Here is a 19764-nt window from a genome sequence, read left to right as displayed (position 1 = left end):
ACACAAGTAAAAGAAAAAGAAATTAGGAAGCGCTTTGTAATCATTGGGATTTTGTGTTCATCTGTGATTCACCTTGCTTAGATGTGTTACCCAGTGAGAAAGAACTTTTACAGTTACATTTAGGGTGCTTTCACACCTAGACTTTTGGTTCAGAGCCTGTGTCGTTTCCCTAGTTAGTGCAGTTCATTTGGCATATGTGAAACCAGCAATTGTGCTCAGATCCGCGCCAAATCAATTGGTCTGAGATCACCTGAATGAGGGTCTCGACTCGATTGAAATGAACACTGGAGCGGATCGATTGTAGTGAGAAAGCAAAACGATCCGAGCCCGGCTATATCACAGTGTATTATGGACATGTAATAGGCATATATGGCTATATAAAGGGAGAATTATGAGTAGGGCAAAATGTCATTCCTACCAGTAAATGTGCGTTTCATGTCAAATACGAAAGTGAAAACATGCTGAACTATTAACGAGAGCCGTTTATACGTTAGGAAAACTGACCGAGCTGCAGTCTTGGTTTATCTGTTATTTCTCTCTATAATGTAAAGGCTATAATGCATAATTCTAAATTCTAAATAAAGCGCAGCTTTCTGCTTATAATGTCTTGTTGCTCATTGCCATAAATTAAAAAAAGGACGCATAACAGCTGAGCGGGACTTTGCAAAATAAACTGTGACCAATTCTGACTAATGTGAGGAGAGTTTACTCGCACCCAACTTGTTTTGGCTCTTTGGTCAGTTTAGAAACTTTGCCGTGTGAAAGCGAACCGCACCAAGTACAAAGTGCAACATTGTAACAATTGTAATCCCTGTTTCGGAACAAAACTGGTTTGAAAGCACCCTTAGACAAATTCAAACTTTATATAATGAAATAATGTTACACAAATCTTTCTGTTAAAAAAGATTAGTTGATTCTAACCTCTGTTATAGTGATGGCCAGCATAAGCCATGGTGGTGGACAGTAGGTGTAACTGTCAAAGTACCATTTGCGGTCCACTTCTCTGGGCAAAGTCTCATAGGCAACATGACGCACAAGTCTCCGAGACAGACCCAAGCCCACTTCCTCTCTCAAAGCAGAATTCCTGAGCTGTCGACTGCCCTGCAGGATTGCTCGACGAAAACTGTTTGAACGCTTGTTACTCATCTGAAAAACAAGACGCACATAGAACAATCATCTGCATTTTACTGTTTCATTACCCATCATGCATCTACAGCAAGACTTTTATCTCAAACTGTATTTAATTGAGACGTGCTGTCACAAACGTATGTTTATTTCTTTGAACATTTACTGTATTTTTTCAGTTTTTTTTCTTCACAGTTGTGAAGGTTGTGAAAGTTGTGAGGTCATTTATCCACTAATTTCTTTAGAAATATTAATGTTCCATGATCAGTCTTTATGTCTTTGTCAGTGCACCCCATCCGACATCCCCCACCACAGACAGAATGCCACTGCTGTCACTTAGCAACCGATTAAAGATTTCACATTTCCAAGTCTCAAAGCAGCTGTGTAACAAGCAGTGTGTAAGTGATTGTGTGTGTGTGTGTGTGTGTGTGTGTGTGTGTGTGTTTGTGTATGAGACAATGCTGTTCAAACAAGCTTTTCACCGCTGAGGCAAAAAGCCCTCCTCAAAAACCTGGAATGTTCTTTTATTCCCTGCCAGGCTCCTGATCGGGAATACAGGTCATACATTATGTAAGTGAAAGAGGCCCAAAGAAGGATGAGGAAATTTAACCGGAAAGCCCCTGAAGACGTTGTCTTTGCCATCATGTTGGGATCAAATGAAATGGTTCAAAACAGGACTAACCTGACCTACAAAGCTTACAGTTTCACATTCTGTTTTCTAAAATGCTATATTATCTTTGTTAAAAATAGGAATGGAGCCAGCTCTGTAAATAACTTAATCCAAGAAATAGATAACAATTTGACATCACAATTAGATTTTTTCCTTTATTTTTATGGTTCAAACATTAGTAACAGCATGTTTTGAGTTTGCTTCAATAAATATGATGATATAATAAATATAATCTAATAATAAAACAAACACTTCCACAGAAATGCTGTTGAGTCAGTTCAGTCTCTCTATAACAGTGGAAAAAATAAACAAACCAACACAACACAACACAACACAACACAACACAACACAACACAACACAACACAACACAACTCAACAATTCAGTTCAATGTGAATTTTTTTAAATTTTGAATAATGTAATGTTCCTATCAAAAATATTGTTCTTCAACACTACCAGTATACATGTCTGAAAAACAGTAACAGCTTACAATAATGAGCTTTAATATACTGTGGAACTTATGTTAATATTAATGTACTGATATGCATTATTATTGTCAATTAATTATCTATTAAGTTTGTAATTAGTTTACTCATATTTTCTAGTATTACAGTTTAAAGTAGTTATAGAATATAGTTTATATTATATGTAGAAATTCTCATTTAAATGCTGTAAACTGTATTGTATATTGTATTTTAGTCAGTGATGCATAACACACTACCATTAACAATCTAACAATAACCTAACTGAAAAGGGTTTCCATGCTGTCTTGTGAGTGAATGCTTACAGTAGCTTACTGAAGATGGAAACTTTTTTTAATCCAAATATCTAAAATATTAAGTCAATAAGCATTTTCTAAGCAAGCACAAATATTTTCTTGTTAATAAATTAGTTTTTCTTTTTCACTTCAGATTATTTTGTTTTGTTTTAATGAAAAACTCACTTAATTTTGGTATATTATTTCTTAAATCAAGCCAATACTTTTTGCGTGTCTAGAAAATGATTCTTGATTTAAGAGTTTTTAGATATTTGGACTAGAAATAAGACAAAAAATCCATGTGAAGTGAAGATAATCATGCAACTTTCTTACTTGACCCTAGGGTTTATTGTTCATTTCCTCCGTCTGTTACCCACCTGTTACCATTTTTTACAATTGTTTTGCCATAAATTTCAGAACCCTGGTGTCAAATTTCAAAACTCTACACACAAAATTCACTACCATTGCCAGATTTGCACATTTTTGCAAAACTCTTCACTCTTTTTTTCAAATGCTTGAATACACTACACACAAGCCAAAGATACTTTGTTCATCGAACAAATCCCATTTCAAAACTCACACATCACATTTGAAATAACTGTGTATTCATTTAATTAACATGATGTAACTATCAACTGATACAAGCGCTCACAATACGAAATAACTGTTGCATTACTCTAAATGCATGGAAGCTGATGTACAATATTACATGTTTAGATCAAATGACATCAGTTACCATAGAATATGACCCATCTGGACTACATTATCTGTAGATTTCATCCTTATTTCATATATTATGAAATATAATTTTTTTTTGTTCCATGTAGCACCTTTACAGACAATGTTTTATATTTTACATTACTGTATGCAAGAAAGCATAATTACAGCAGACCAATATCACGTCTAGATTCACATTGACAGAAGGTTCTTTTCAAGATTTTTGAATAATAAAAGCCCCACTGTGCTGTGAAGGGGAGAATCTGTGGCCAAATCCACAGGACCAAACTGATGGAAACACAGATCCCAAAATAGAAATCTGATGCATAGAAATATATGCAAATTACATACTACTTCATATACTCAAAAATATGTTTTTGCTTGTTCAAACTACTTATTTAAAATGAGCTGAAACAACACAATTATTGAGATTTCAATGGGACAACCTAATTTTTTTTATGTTCAATCCACATAAATTTGTTAAAAGTGTTAAGTCAACCTAATCAATTTGTGTTGGGACAATATGAGTGAATTGTATAGACTTCACACATACTGTATCAAATATGTCATGAGAGAGAGAGAGAGAGAGAGAGAGAGAGAGAGAGAGAGAGATATGATATGTATGTGCAATCCAAATGTGATTTGCATATGTTCCCATTTATCAGCTTTTCGATATGGGACGTGCAGTGAGAAATACTTTGCATAAATTTACAATTTTTTTATTTTATTTTTTTTACAGTAAACCTACTTAATTATTGATTGAATAAAACTTTAGTTCAGTGATTCCACTGTCTGTACTGTTCCCTCTACACAAAACCATAATGAAATCTGTATCATATATTTTAAACAGCAATATTTAATGATGGCGTCACGGTGGCGCAGTGAGTAGCACGATTGCCTCACAGCAAGAAGGTTGCTGGTTCGAGCCCCAGCTGGTCAGTTGGCATTTCTGTGTGGAGTTTGCATGTTCTCCCTGTGTTCGCGTGGGTTTCTTCCGGGTGCTCTGGTTTCCCCCTCAGTCCAAAGACATGCGCTATAGGTGAATTGAATAAGCTAAATTGGCCGTAGTGTATGTGAGTGAAAGAGTGTGTATGGGTGCTTCCCAGCATTGGGTTGCAGCTGGAATGGCTTCCGCTGTGTAAAACATATGCTGGATAAGTTGGCGGTTCATTCCGCTGTGGCGACCCCAGATTTATAAAGTGACTAAGCCGAAACGAAAATGAATAATTAAATGAAGGAATGAATATTTATTGATCATTAATGCTTGTTTTATTGAAACGATGTGTGTCTTTAGTGCTGGTGATCTAAAGTTATGTTCCTGTAGTATTTGTATGATAAAAGGATTATGTCAGGGATGTCCAAACTCGGCCCTGGAGGGCCGGTGTCCTGGGCTGTTTCTCAATTCCAAGAACGCAGAGAACGGACTTGTGTTCTTGTGAAGAGCGGTCTTGCCAGGTCACCTCGGTAGACCGAACTCGGGTCGGGAGACCACGAGTACAAAAAACGCGTCCTGTGAGAAATGAGATGCTGTGTTCTTCCTGATGGTCACATGACCTTAATGAGTTTTTAATGGAAAATTATTTAAACATTACAGCATTCATAAAGCGATTTATTGTTTTTCCTTTTTTCACAATATATACTATGCATAAAGACTTTACAAGTATACATTGCACAATGTAAATAAAACAGATTTTAATGCGAATTTCAGCAAATAAACACCCTTAATGTGTTTATTCCTTTATTAAGATTTTCATGGCCATGTTTATATTACCAATTTCATTTAGGGAAATTCCTGAGATAAATAAGTTATATCTCTGAACTTTAATAATAAACCTATATAAAATGCTGCACTTTCCACCTCCAGTTGCAATGACTTCTGGGACTTCTAGAGCGAGTTAGGTACTCAAGTCTGGATCCATGCATCCTCGAAATCAAAAACACACCCGGGAAGTTTCACGCGTTCTCCGTTCTTGCGGTCTTGAGTATTGGAACTGAACTTTGGCAGCTGATAATGAAGTTACACGAGAACGCAAGATCGCTGAAGAACGCATATTGAGAAACAGCTCTAGAGAGTTTAGCTCCAACCCTAATCAAACACATCTGAACCAGCTAATCAAGCTCTTACTAAATATACTAGAAACGTCCTGGCAGGTGTGTTGAAGCAAGTTGGAGCTAAACTCAGCAGCACACTGGCCCTCCAGGACACCTCTGGATTATGTGAACAAATGATCCTGCAAAATGCAGGACTTCTTTACAGAAATGAACACAACATGCAGCAGAGTTTTGTGTCTACAGTTTTAAAAAAATGGCATCATGTTTCCAAAATTTATGGCAAAACAACTGTAAAAAACTTTAATTAAAAAAATTCCTGTTGACAGTATGTGGGCAACTATTTAAACACACACCTGACACATGTTTTACACATTTCTAAAAAAAACTAAACAAACACACATCAAGTGCTCAGTGTGTTTTGCTTTTATGACGCATAATGACTTCCTTAAGAACTTTTTGCTGGCTGTTCCATGGACACCACACAGGGAAAGTCAAACAAAATGTTATTTAACACAGCACACACAAACTGGAACATCTCTGCCATGCATTACTGTTGGGCCAACTATGTTACTTAAGTCAGCTGAATACTGTAAGCTTGATAAAAAGAGAGACTACTCAGAAAGAGGCATAATGAGATATAATCGCTCTCCATCACAATGATCATGTATAATACTGAAACATGCATGGCTCTTAATGCATATAGAATTCCCCATTCTTTCAATTCTCCTCTTGCTTTTTTCACCAATTATTATAGAATCTCTTCAACTACTTGCTATTGCAGTTGTTTATTCTTATACATCTCTGTTCTCACTTTGTTATACTGGACAGTGAATGGGAGCTGAGCTGTAGTGGAACAATAGCAGTGCAGACACCCCAACTGCATGCTCTTCATTCCTCTCGGTCCCACTTTCACATGATCAGCTGCAGCCAATAAAAACACAGAATCTCATTCACTGTTGAACTGCATGGCTTTATAACACTATAGCTCCATTTTTCAGCCACTCTTGTGGACAATGGGACATTCTGAAAAGTTGCTGTATGTGTGAAAGAAAGTCTGAGAGAGAACGAAAGAAGACAGGGGAAAAGGGCAAAGGAGGGTGTGAGACGGAGGGTGGGTGGCATACAGATTTTCCCACAGATTGGATGGCATTCCCATGCAAGTGGAATGGAATATTTCATGTTTCAACTTTAAGTTCGGAGTCAGAAGTCAGAAGTTCTATAAACCTCACCTTAAGTTCATCTGCAGAACTCACCAGGTTAACAAAATCCTGGTAGCAGATCTTTCCATCAGCATTTGCATCAGCAAGGGCAAGAAGAACTTCCAGCTTGTGAGGGTCCAGTTCTGATCCATGAGCTGCAAGCAGATCTCGGAAACGCTCAGTACTGATGAAGCCTGAATTCTCTGGGTCATACTGAACAAATGAGAGGGTGCAAAGGGGGAATTAGAAATGATCCCTGTACTTTGATACTAGAACAGTGGAGTAATATTTAGCGATAAACATTATTATAACATTAATACAAAATTGATAAAACTGAATAATCATTACTGAGAAATTCACCCAATTTGAGGACTACAAGCAAAGAGACATTCATTTTACCTATAAAAAACAAGAAAGGTTTCAATGAAGATATTTTTATTTATGAAATAGACATGAAATAACATCAATGGTAATGTTGAAGCACATTAAATATAGCTGTTTTACGGTGCATAATCTGTACAAAAGTTGTATTTGAAGCAAAATATTGTCAGAGCTCTGTCACTTTGGTCTTATTTTCTACTATTTATTCTTGCTTTGCTGTTCCTATCTTGTCCTTGTAGAAATGTGTGGCTTAGAGTATCTCTCACATTATGGGTCCTATCATACAATAAGGCATAAGATGCATTTGGTGCAATTTGTTGCTATTTTCAGACCAGCACAAGCCAAATTTTCACGTTTTGCACCACGTTGTTTAAATAGCAAATCCATTTTCGTCTCATATAGAGGTCCACACCTCACCCTCAAAATAGAGGTGCATTAAGTCGCTTTGTTGGCATGTTGCTATTTTAAAGAAATGAACTAGACCGCAGCATTGACCATCTAAAAGCTGGTCTAAAGTCCTGCTCATAGCGTGTTAGTTATGCGCCTATGTGGGTTCATACGCTTACACATTGATTAATACACACAGAATGTACAGCAATACACAAATATCATTACAAATGAACACATTTTAAAGATTAATATGTTACAAAATTTATTATTTTCTACATAAATATAAAAACCTCTACCTCTATGCCTTCTTCATGTCGGAGGGTGGGCTTTTTTCAGTTTATTTATGACAAATTGCATTTGTTTAATGTTATTATTTTAGCATTATTTATTTATTTATATTTGTTTTAATAAAAACAAGTTTAGATTTGTCCATCTGTTGGGTTTTTAAGATGTATACATCACTATATGGGGCCATAAGAATAGGACATGTGTGGATAAAAACCTGGACATAACTCAGTTTTTTGACCACACTTATTGTTCATTTATTAGTTTGCTGGAAATTAGAACTGAATTTAGAAATAGTTTTGAAACAAAGTCTTTGCACTTAACAAATTAAATTAAATATGTTGGCTAATGGATATCTTCAGCGGAGTGCATACAACACCTTTTCCTTGTCCACAAAAGTAAAAAAGTAAAAGAGTAAATGTAAAATAAAGAGAAAGTAAAGAAGCCGAATGGACGAGGTTCTTTCTTTATCCAGATTGTTTGCGTTCAGTTTTTCTACTTACAAAGTCTGAAATGTAAATAGCAAATGGGCCATGGTGTAACACAACTCTTAAAGGGAATGTGAGATGAGACTCTGATCGGTTAAATGCACAAAACACATCTTTAGCTTATTAAGAGTATAAACACAACCTTGTTAGACCATATGCCAGGGTGCAGAGCGTATTTTACCATCCTTAAAATAGCAAAAGTGGATTCAGACACGCTTTTATTGCTTTTGCGCCCTGCGCTTGAGATTTTGCGCCTAGATCTTTTAAATAGAGCACTTTTAACATGTTTCAGGTGAGTTTGGCCTATGTGCTTGCTCTCTTTTGTTTTGTTTTTTGTAGCACACTTCCTTGTTCACTTGTTTATGATGTTTATGCACAACAAGCAGTTTGGTTTTGGTTTTGGTTTTGACTCGAACATCCATATGTGAACACACTGTTGGTTTTCTCACATTCAGTCTAGCATCTTGTTTGGCCATTTGTGTAGCACATGGCTCATGTTTTCATGCAGCTGCATGCTTTCGTGTTTTGTTTTGTGTGAACATCTTCTGTCTAGCTCCACACTGTTATCCTATTATTATTTACCAGGTTTACCTGCTCTCTACTCATCTCTACATTATTTTGTACCCTATTTTTTTCTCCTTGTGTGGTGATCTGTTGTCATTCTTTTGTGATTGTCCTGAAGTTCAACCTGTAAAGCAATTATTTTGTTCCTGTCCTGTGTAGTCAAGTCAAATCAAGTCCTAATGAAAGTCAGTCAATGAAGTCTACATTTTAACCGATGGGGTTGTTTTAGTTGTTTTTCTTTAAGAATGAATGAAGTCCATCTGTCATTGGGTCAATTGGGTCCTCTCTTCCCAAAGCCTTGACAAAACCAAAGGCAAATCAGCAAAAATGATGACCCAGCAGACTGTAGAAAGCCATCTCTATTGCTGCATACTAGTTTAATCTTTCTCGACACATCACATATCTTTGTTTGTCTATATTTGTGCCATGTGCTCTCCTAACAATTGTCTAGCCACGCCTATTATTAGTTATCCTGTTCATCTGCCCTCTACTAGTTTTCTCATTATTTTACTTCCTATTTATTCCCCTTGTGTGCTGATCTGGATCCTGTGTAGTCAAGACAAGTCTTAAAGGAAAGGTTCACCCACAAATGAAAATGAACTCACTATTTACTCACTCCCAAGTGGTTCCAAACCTATATGAGTTTCTTTTTTTTCTGTTGAACACATAATAAGACCTGTAAACGTTGACTTCCATAGAAGGAAAAATAAATGCTATGGAAGTCAATGGTTACAGGTTGCCAGCTTTCTTTAAAATGTCTTCTTGTGTGGTCAACAGAAAAAAAGAAACTCATAAAAATTTGAAACAATTAAAATGTGAGTAAAAAAAACAAAAAAACAATGGGTATTTACAGTTGATAAAAAGGACAAAGAAGACACATTACTAATGCAATTTTTTTAATTTTTTATAATTTAAGTTTTTTTATATTAAAAGTTCCAGATTAATTAAACATGTTTTATGAATAGGCTACTTTATGCATTAAATAATGAAATTTAAATGACTGTTTCCTTTATTTCTGAACTATTAGGCCTAAACACTTTATTCTGTTTACAGTTTTAATATGTGTGTATATATGTATAATACAATTGAGTGAAAAAAACAAACATTAAAAAAAATCTAAATTGCAGAAGAACAATTTCAGAAGAACTTTGTAAAAGAAAAAGATTAAACATATTGGGCAATGAATATTCTAAATATATACTCCAATACAAAACCTAACATTATCAATGATGGATGAATGAATGAATGAATGAAAGCTTTGTTTCACCTCAAGTTATAAACAAAAACCAGCACTGAGCTGCTCAGCTACACATTCAAAAAAGCTAAACTATAATACACAACACTTGTTGGTTGCACCCAGGATGTACAATGAATCTAACACAGTGCATTATTTTAAATGTTTTTGAACTAACACGCAGATGCTTGGTCATATAATTCATGACACCATGCTTGCAACACATTAATTTATTATATGATTATACTTAGCTTTGCCATGGGTTTTTCACTAAATGTAGCCACACATTTGAGCACATCTTGCAGACAAATAGGGCTCAAGGAGCTCACCAGGTCGGAAGTTCCTGACAGATTGCTAATTGAAGATTTGATAAGAGGAATCAAAATTACAATTTTATAACAAAGTATCGATTTTCGATTCCCAACCTTATTTTTGGATGAACTATCCTATTAGTGAAAGCTAGTCAACTGTATTAAGGCCATGTTTCCTTCACAGGTTTCATTCAGATGTTTTGCTTTTCTTTAAGAATAAATAAATCAGTCATTGAAATTGGGTTCTTGTCTCCTCTCTCTCCTCAATACCGAGACACATACTGTATATTCAATTCAATTCATGTTTATTTATATAGCGCTTTTTACAATGTAGATTGTGTCAAAGCAGCTTAACATAGTTCTAGTAAAGTCCAGATTTCAGAGTTGAAGTTCAGTTTAGTTTAGTTCAGTATGGTTTAAACTTCACTGCTGAAAGTTCAAACATTGAAGAGCAAATCAAAGCAATGTATTTACCAAGCAAATCAATATTTGCTGTTTACAGAAATTATTTTATGAAATTATTGTTTGATGGTGCTTTTAGTAATTTACAGATCTCGTCATTTGATGACAACCCATACAACCCTAACATACAAATTAATTGTATTTTTAGGATTTCCTTAAACCACTAACTTTTACCTATTTATTGATTTGTTACAGTGAAGGATGATGGAATATTATTTTATCCTTATTTTGAAATTTTATTTCTGCAAATTAAAATAGAATTTGATGTGGGTACCAAAATAACATTGCGTATTTGACCCATACTGTATATGCAGAAACATAATATAATGCAGAAACTTAATGAAATCACAAGGGTTAAAGTGGTTCTGATGCTGCATTTCATGTACTCAGAAGCAAACCAATATCTTTTCTGTTATTAGGAGCTGAGCTGCATCAGGGTTGTTGTTTATTTTTACATTATTCAGAATTATTAGCCCCCTGAATTATTAGACCCCATGTTTATTTTTTTTTTCCCAATTTCTGTTTGACGGAGAGATTTTATTCAACACATTTCTAAATATAATAGTTTTAATAACTCATTTCTAATAACTGATTTATTTTATCTTTGCCATGATGACAGTAAATAATATTTTACTAGATATTTTTCAAGACACTAATATTCAGCTTAAAGTGACATTTAAAGGCTTAACTAGGTTAATTAGGTTAACTAGGCAGGTTAGGGTAATTAGGCAAGTTATTGTATAACGATGGTTTGTTCTGTAGAAAAAATATCAAGCTTAAAGGGGCTAATAATTTTTACCTTAAAATGGTGTTTAAAAAATGTATTTTAAAAAATTGTGTTTAAAACTGCTTTTATTCTAGCTGAAATAAAACAAATAAGACTTTCTCCAGAGGAAAAAATAGTATCAGACATAATGTGAAAATTTCCTTGCTCTGTTAAACATCATTTGGGAAATACTTAAAAACGAAAAAAAAAAAATTTATAAATCAAAGGGGGTTTAATAATTCTGACTTCAACTGTATATTTTATTTTAAAGCAGTTTTATTCGGTTCTCTTTGAGAGCTGAAATGAACTGAGCCACAGTGCAAATTTTACCCAAAGTTCTTATTAGAGCATTCTGTTATCTAAAAATTAGAGTTAGATTGAACATTCAGTGTTGAAATGCGATTGTCATTGAAGCTCAACATATGTTTTTAAGTTGCTCTCACAGTACATTGACATCATCATGCACCGATTGGTCTGTGTAGCGCCGCTTCAAGACAAATGTGCCTAAAATTAATTTGTAGCTGGATTCTTATCAACACCCTGATGATCCACTGAGGCATGTCTCTCTCAGCTCATGTTAACTTTCATAAACACGTGTGTTGGTAAAAAAACAAGCACCAACTAATGTAAGAGCTGCAACACAGACACAAGTGTTTCCCCAACTTTTATATAAGGGGTGCATTTTTCTGGTCTCATATCTGTGCATGCTTTTTGTATGTGGCCCATGTACATGCACAATGTCCCATCAGTAAGAGCTGAGGTTAGGAATGTGAAAGTGACCTGTAAATAACTGGAATTTGTCCTCTGAATTTTACCCATCCATACACACAAACACAGAAGTGAGAACTGAACACACCACCATGAACACAACCCGAAGCAGTGGAACAAAACTGAGTCATTCTTTGTAAACTTATTTCGAATGCCATATGTCCAGTCATTTACTCAGTGATTATTACTCAACATTACTTGCAGGGTGCCAGAAGTGCACACTGTACTCTGCTATCTGCGTTTAAACTATCATTAAAAAACTAACTTTTATAAATTTCCCAAAATGCTTGTCTTTTGTAGAGGAATGAGAAAGCCTTCCTAGCATCTGGCCACAGGTGTGCATTTATCAACAACAAATATGGTTCAACCAGTAAGAAGTTAGATTTACCGACAGCATGTGCAAACGCACTTATTTTCTAGTTTTACTAAAGAAATAATAGCAGCGCTCTTTTGATTGCAATTGCATTTGTACAAGCTTTCCTTAAACAAGTATTTGAGGATAAAAGTATGTAAATGAATCTTATTTGCATGAAAGTATTTAGAATTCTCTAAAGTTTACTGTGACTGCTATTTGATATTATGTAATGTCCCAAAAACATGACATAATCCTTTTTAAACTTGACAGCACAGATAAGTTATGTTAAGTGTTATAAGACATAACGTAAGAAAAACTCCCTCGCTTTGTACATAAAAGCACACAAACAACACCCTCTCTGAAGATTCACCCACCTTCTCTTTAAGGAGCTCTGCTAACTTCTGAGTGTCTGTTATTGTCTCCTCAATAGTTTTCATGTTGTGATCTGTCCCTGTCCCACGCTGTACCCACAGACGGAGAGAGTGAGAAGCTGGAGACAGACTAATCTCTACCCAAAGGGGATTTACAGTTTAGTGCAGGCCCCCACCCCCAGAACACACACAAACAAACACCCACCACTAACTCCACCCTCAACCTCTTAGCCTACATTTATAGTACTCAGCTACACACACACGCACAAATATCCTTATGGAGACTTCCCATAGACATAATGAAATTTATACTATACAAAAAAAATATTCTTTGTTATTTATTAGCTGTTATGAGCGGTTGCATAAAACCGTAGCTCTTTAAATGCCCCACCAAGAAAAAAAACTTGGATTGCATTTCTTAACTCCTAATGGCATTAGTTAATACACTCAATGCATTTTTTGACATCCCGTAATTTCTAAAATATCAACCTCTACCAAATAGTAGGTTCAGTGTCAGTTTAATGTCAGTTAAATGTCAGTTTATAAGTACTGGAATTAATACATATACTATGAAAAATCTGAAAATATAAACTGTAAGACTAATTTATTTAAAAACATAATTAAAATAAAACATTTTTGAATACTAAATCATCTTTATTTTTTTAAGTATGCCATAACATATTTCAGATTCTCATTTTACATGTTTTCTTGTTTTTGTTTTTTATAACAAAACCAAAATCAAGTGTAACAGGATTATGTTTGTTTTATTTTTTGGAAACCAACAATGCTGTGTGTGTAAACCATTATTAAAACAGTCATTCTTCAAATGACTTTAACAGTCAAAATAAGGTCAATCGTTTGGTAGAGCAGGCAGTTAAATGATCCTTTCCCCTTAAACAATTGTAAGGAAACTCCTGAACTAAGAGAATCTAGATCCAGCAATGTAGACACACACATACACACAAATTACTCAATGAATCCCATGACTCTGCTAAATTAAGGTGCAGTAAATGCTATCCTGATATCTAATTTCATGTCATGGTTTTGATGTCTGATGAAGATGACAGTGTTCTTATAAAGTTGTACAAAAATACAACAAATGTATTTTCTTACTATGTAAACACCAACCACTGCCCCCCTGGTCATTAAAAACCACATTAATCCTACTTGAAAGACCCGGGGCTGATATTTCATTGCAGAGCTCAGAAAAGGGGTGATGTGTGCATGTGTGAAACCCTGGTTTTCCAGGCCTCATTTTCATAAAGCTGCATATTAAACAGTCTTCTTTTCAAAGGAGAGAATGGAGTTCACCAACTGCCACAATCGGTGTGTATTTGGAGGGCAAGGGGGGGTTAAAAGATGAATACAAATTTATATAATATTAACACTTGCTAAATTCTTTCATTCATATGTGATAATGATGAAATTATGCTAAAAGGTTGTGTTGCAAGCAAAAATAAGAGATATAAGGTAACAGTCACAATATATAAAGCTGCATTGTGAGATGTGAGTCACTTTGCAAGATTGATTCATTCATTCATTTTCTTTTCGGCTTTAGTCCCTTTATTAATCCAGGGTTGCCACAGCGGAATGAACCGATAACTTATCCAGCACATGTTTTACGCAGCAGATGCCCTTCCAGTTGCAACCCATCTCTGTGAAACATCCATACACACTCATACACTATGGACAATTTAGCCTACCCAATTCACCTGTATCACATGTCTTTGGACTGTGTGGAAAACTGGAGCACCCGGAGGACACCCACGCGAACGCAGGGAGAACATGCAAACTCCAGACAGAAACGCCAGCCGAGGCTCGAACCAGCAACCTTCCTACTGTGAGGCGACAGCACTACCTACTGCACTACTGCATCGCCCACTTTGCAAGATGTCCAATTGCATTATTCCCAGGTAGCAAAGAATTCTGGGCCAGATTTGGCAAAAATCTGGCACAGCAGGCATTTATCCGGCAGTGGCATACAGCATGTTTGCCAGACATGGCCCTTGTTTGGCAGAGGTGGCACCGTCTTTAAGTCGGCACACAATACTTGGGCCTGATGTAAAATGTAGTATTTGGCCCAGATGTCGATATATTTGCCATGTAATTTTGGTCTATCTTGACCTACATTTAAAATACATTTTTATTATTTTCAAATAAAGAAAAAAAATTCTACCAATCACGTCACTTCAAGAAAAAGCACACCCACAGCACGCCTAAAGCACAATGATTCATGGGTTTATCAATTTTATTGCAGTCGTGACACACCAACATATCTGGCCCAGTTCAGGTTCAGTTATGGGTTATTAACTTGGCTGAGACTTGGCCCAAATATCTTCCATGTTTGGCCCTTGTCTGGAAGCCAGACTTGCTCCAGACATGTATCGTAATTCACTGCGGCATGTGGGCCAAGCAAAAGCTGATTGTGTGGGTCAGAGATATTTTGCTATGTGGTTTGTTATAATCTTTAATGAAATACCATAACCGGCAGCACGGTGGCGCAGTAGGTAGCGGTTTCGCCACACAGCAAGTAGGTCGCTGGTTTGAGCCTCAGCTGGGTCAGTTGGCATTTCTGTGTGGAGTTTGCATGTTCTCCCTATGTTTGCGTGGGTTTTCAACCTAAAACATGCGCTATAGGTAAATTGGGTGAGCTAAATTGTCCATAATCTTATGTGTAAATGAGTGTGTTTGTGGTGTTTCCCAGTGATGGGTTGCAGCTGGAAGGACATCCGCTGCGTAAAACATGTGCTGGATAAGTTGGTGGTACATTCCGCTGTGGCGACCCCAGATTAATAAGCCGAAGGACTAAGCCGAAAAGAAAATGAATGAAGGAATGAAATACCATAACCATCCCTCCCCCCTCAAAATAACTTTTCTTCACTTCTAGTCACATCGAATGTGGAACTATCAGTGTGTATCTCACTTCTGCCCTACCTTCATGGGAGGCAGACATTTAGATTAATGTGATATGATTCCATCTGTAAAATTTAGTTTCTCATATGAAAAATGTTGTGTCATAAGCTGCACGTTGAAGGTGATTCCAGTGCATTTTGTTTGCAGCACCCATCTTCCAACTATCCAGTTGGTTCCCAAAGGATAAAGCCATGCACTGGCCTACATTTTTTCTTGTTTTTTCTTCCTTCATTTTTAAAATAGAGGTAAAAGGCACAATCTTAACTTCTGTTTCATGCCTAGGGATGGCATTGGGATAAGCCCTTTTAATGAATTGAACACAATGTATGACACCAAACAAATCCAGCAGTTGTATTTTTCAAAATCCTTTATTCCAAAGGGCTGTTCACTTTTGTTTGGAATGACGCTTCAATATGGCGGCCATGATTTTAATGTTAACTATATCTTCTGTCAGTTGTCTGTAATCATTATGGATTCTAATTTATGGGGCAGGTTGTGAGGAAGCAGTTTAAATATTGTTCATTGGGGATAACAAACTTTGACAGTTTAACCATCAGATAACTTTGGCTGTGTGTATTGGCTTATCAGCCCAGAACTACAAGTTTATTTCTGTTTGGCATGAGGTCAACATCGTTGTGATTTACATTTTTGTCAGAGTGCTTGAAATTGCTGCTTTATTCTAAAGAAATTGTAAGTGGTTTCCTTAATTGTACATGTAAACTTGCCAGCTCAAATGTAGAATTATGAATGTAATTTGATACTCAGAACTGTTCACACACAGACACATCATAGCAAGTTGCTTCAGTTGCTGTTTACAGTCAGCATTTAAAATAACAAGTCTGTTCAGTTCAGTTCAGACTTAGAATGTTCCGTCATTTGTTACAGGGGGCTTATGTTACTAAGGCAACACAAATCTTCAGTGCACGTGAAACCAATTAATTCAAAATATATTTAATTGATCTAGGGCTAAAATCAAAATCTCGATTAATTGAACCTTTTGACTTGATTGTGATTAATGAAGGATTCTTTTATTTATTTGTTTTATTTTTTTGCCGTCATAGTTCACAGACAGGTTTTGGACAGTAAGTATGCTAACATATTACGAGTGAGAGATTCTTGAATAAATGGTGCATTACTTGATTTTAAAATAATTGAGGTAAACAGACACTCTGCTATCTATGATTATTCATTGAACATCAACACTGAACAACTGAAATTAAAACATACATTGCCTAAAACCAACAGTCACTTTTTTCTTATAAAAAAGTGAAAATAAATAACTTGAACTTTTGGAACCAAAATAAATAATTTTGGTCACACTTTATTTTGATGGTCCGTTTGTTGAATTTATGTTACATTGCATTTACAAGCCAACTAATTCTCAGTAGATTAAGTAGATTAAGATTAAGTAGACTGTTAGGTTGTGGTTAGGGTTAGTGTAAATTGACATGTACTTGCAAAGTTTCTTATTAAATGACTGTTAAATGTCAGTATCAACATCTATTAAGCAGACAGTCTACTTATACTCAAATGGACCATCAAAGTAAAGTGTTACCATAATTATTAATGTTTTTCATATTAAAAGTAGAAAATAAGCAGTATCTCTTCTAAATTAAAATAACTCTTGCATATCCTGTAAATAATATTATAAACAGTGCATTTCTTGCATCTTCTGTGAACAATATTTTAATGTAAATAATAATTTTAATGTAATGGAAAATATGCCATCTCAAGGTATCTCTGGTGGAGCTTCCAATCATCATCAATGTAGTGCAAACGTGCAACGTGTAGTTACATTTTATGGAAGGCTGTGCCAGACCATATGTGCGTTTGACGCAGAAGTATAAATCAGCCTTAACAGAGTGGGGTCACGTGACTCCACACAGGAAGTAGGGAAAGTAATTGAAAAAATGTAACCTGAAAAATTAGATCAATTATAGGTTCTGAATTACTTTTCGATTAAATGCCAAGCCCTAAATTGATCATTTACTTTGTGTGCTTAAAATGTTTAAGAACAATGTCGAGGAAGACCAGTAATCCAACGGGGAGCAAGAAACAAAATTAGAACAATTTTAAGGGCCCATGTACTTTTGCAGAGATATGGCCCAAAACCCCTGCCACCACATTTGTCATCAGAGGCATCACAAATCTGTTGTTTCACTAGAAGATAGAATTGTAATACGTTGATTTTAAATTATGAGCTCAAAACTGCAAAGCATTGAACAAGCATGGTGATGTTTGTTTCATGCCAACCTTTTTTTCATTCCAAGTCGTTTCATTGAAGCAATAATAAGTCAATATTTATTTGAACTTTTTTGTTTTTATTTTTATGTCTATATTGCTTTATTGATTGCAGATTGTCAAAGCAGCTTTAAATGAACAGGTGAAAACAGAAACTCTTGCAGAACTAATTTTTCATAAATGTGAAAAGTTAATTATATAAACCACATTCGTTTCCACAAAATGCAGGTTTTGTTCTTTTGAATGTTTATTGACGATTTATTTCTATACAAATGTCAATGCTGAAGGATGGGATTCACTGTAGGGCAGCTCCACTGACCCAAACAAAAAAGCCGAAGGTGACAAACTTCACTAACTGATGAAAATTGAGAAAAAAACACACTCAGATCTGAAGACCTCATAAAATATATATAGTCCAAATACAAATAGCATTTAACAACACAGTTTAAACAAACTAACCCCTGCCATATTTCTTAGTGTGCAAACTGCAACAAGTGTGAGGTCTGGGTTTAAAGATGCTGGTGTCTTCGGGCCTTTAGGACCGCCATCCCTCAATGGAATTGCAGACTTCTGTTACAAAAGCTTCTGTTCACTCAATAATGGCCAGACCAGGGCTGGTTTCATTACAATTAATGGCATGAAACAATGCCACTGGAACAACACTAGGGTCACAAATGCCAGCATGTCTGAGTTACAGCCTCTGCACAGCAGGTTAAGATATAGATCCCATCTGACTAACAAGAATCACTAAAAAGCTAGCCTACTGCTCAAAAACAAAAATAAATAAATAAAACTTACTGCTCTTGAAAACCTACTGCTCAGAGGGGTCTGAAAGACAACACTGACAAACTGTTTAGAGCAGAAACACTGCCTGGACCACTGTATGATGTCATTCACAGTAACTATTAAAAGACGTGAAAACAGAACAACATCTATAGTGTGAACACAAGCTCATTTTCACTGCACAGTAATTTCATAGTTGGTGCCTTTAGTACCGAAGATGCTATTTAAAATTACACAGCAACAGTGCCTGGATACAAGTCAAGAATATAGAGACAATCATAATTAGCACTTCAAATATAGGGTGCCATCAAACATTATGAACACAAAATTAACCACTTTTCTCTGGGTACTCAGTTCTGCTGGGTTTCTCTTATGTTAGCTATTCCTTAGCTGCTTGAGAAGGCTGTACTGTTAATAACAGAGTATAGGAACACGATTTCAATCACCATTCTTTGCATACAATAATTGAATTCATAAATATTTTCAGTCTAATTATCCAAAATAATTAGACAATCTATCTTTATTGACTCTAAAGATCACATCCTTAAATATGTTGAAGCTAATTTTGAAATATATTTCTAAATAAACTGTCTGGCTGGATCAAAACTCTGCAGGAATGTGGCACTCTAGCACTGTCCACCACTGCATGTAAGAGAAAATGTCCAACTGGGCTTTAACAAAAAAATAGGACCTGATTTCAAGAAGGGTCATCTATTATCCGAAAGTGGTTTATTTTGCTAAAATAAATTACTTAATGTATGCTACTATGCTTAATGCAAATGTACTTTAAAATTGACATTAATGAAAAATTAAATATTTTCTTTTTATTATTTTCTCTTTCCTAACAATGTAAAACATTTATCAAATTTCAGATGCTACTTTGAGTAAACAACATTACTTATTTGTCATCAATGAAGCTACACTAGACTGATG

At 35.5% G+C, this 19764-nt stretch overlaps 1 protein-coding gene across 4 annotated transcripts in view; it reads right to left on the bottom strand.

Annotated features, from left to right (window-relative positions):
* Positions 1-19764, bottom strand: part of rhbdl3 (rhomboid, veinlet-like 3 (Drosophila)) — a 79818-nt gene that overhangs the window by 38893 nt on the left and 21161 nt on the right. For 2 of the 4 annotated variants that reach the window (XM_056459844.1, XM_056459846.1), the window contains 2 exons: positions 6550-6732; positions 922-1146 (listed from right to left, as the gene is read on the bottom strand). In XM_056459844.1, coding sequence (XP_056315819.1) covers positions 922-1146; positions 6550-6732 — 408 coding nt within the window. Of the gene's footprint in view, positions 1-921; positions 1147-6549; positions 6733-12897; positions 13026-19764 lie in introns of those variants that run through there. The other 2 variants (XM_056459847.1, XM_056459845.1) reach the window with 2 other exon arrangements.

Source organism: Danio aesculapii, chromosome 6 (assembly GCF_903798145.1).
Source record: "Danio aesculapii chromosome 6, fDanAes4.1, whole genome shotgun sequence".
Classification (NCBI taxonomy): Eukaryota; Metazoa; Chordata; class Actinopteri; order Cypriniformes; family Danionidae; genus Danio; species Danio aesculapii.
This window is presented reverse-complemented; position numbering and strand designations above follow the sequence as displayed.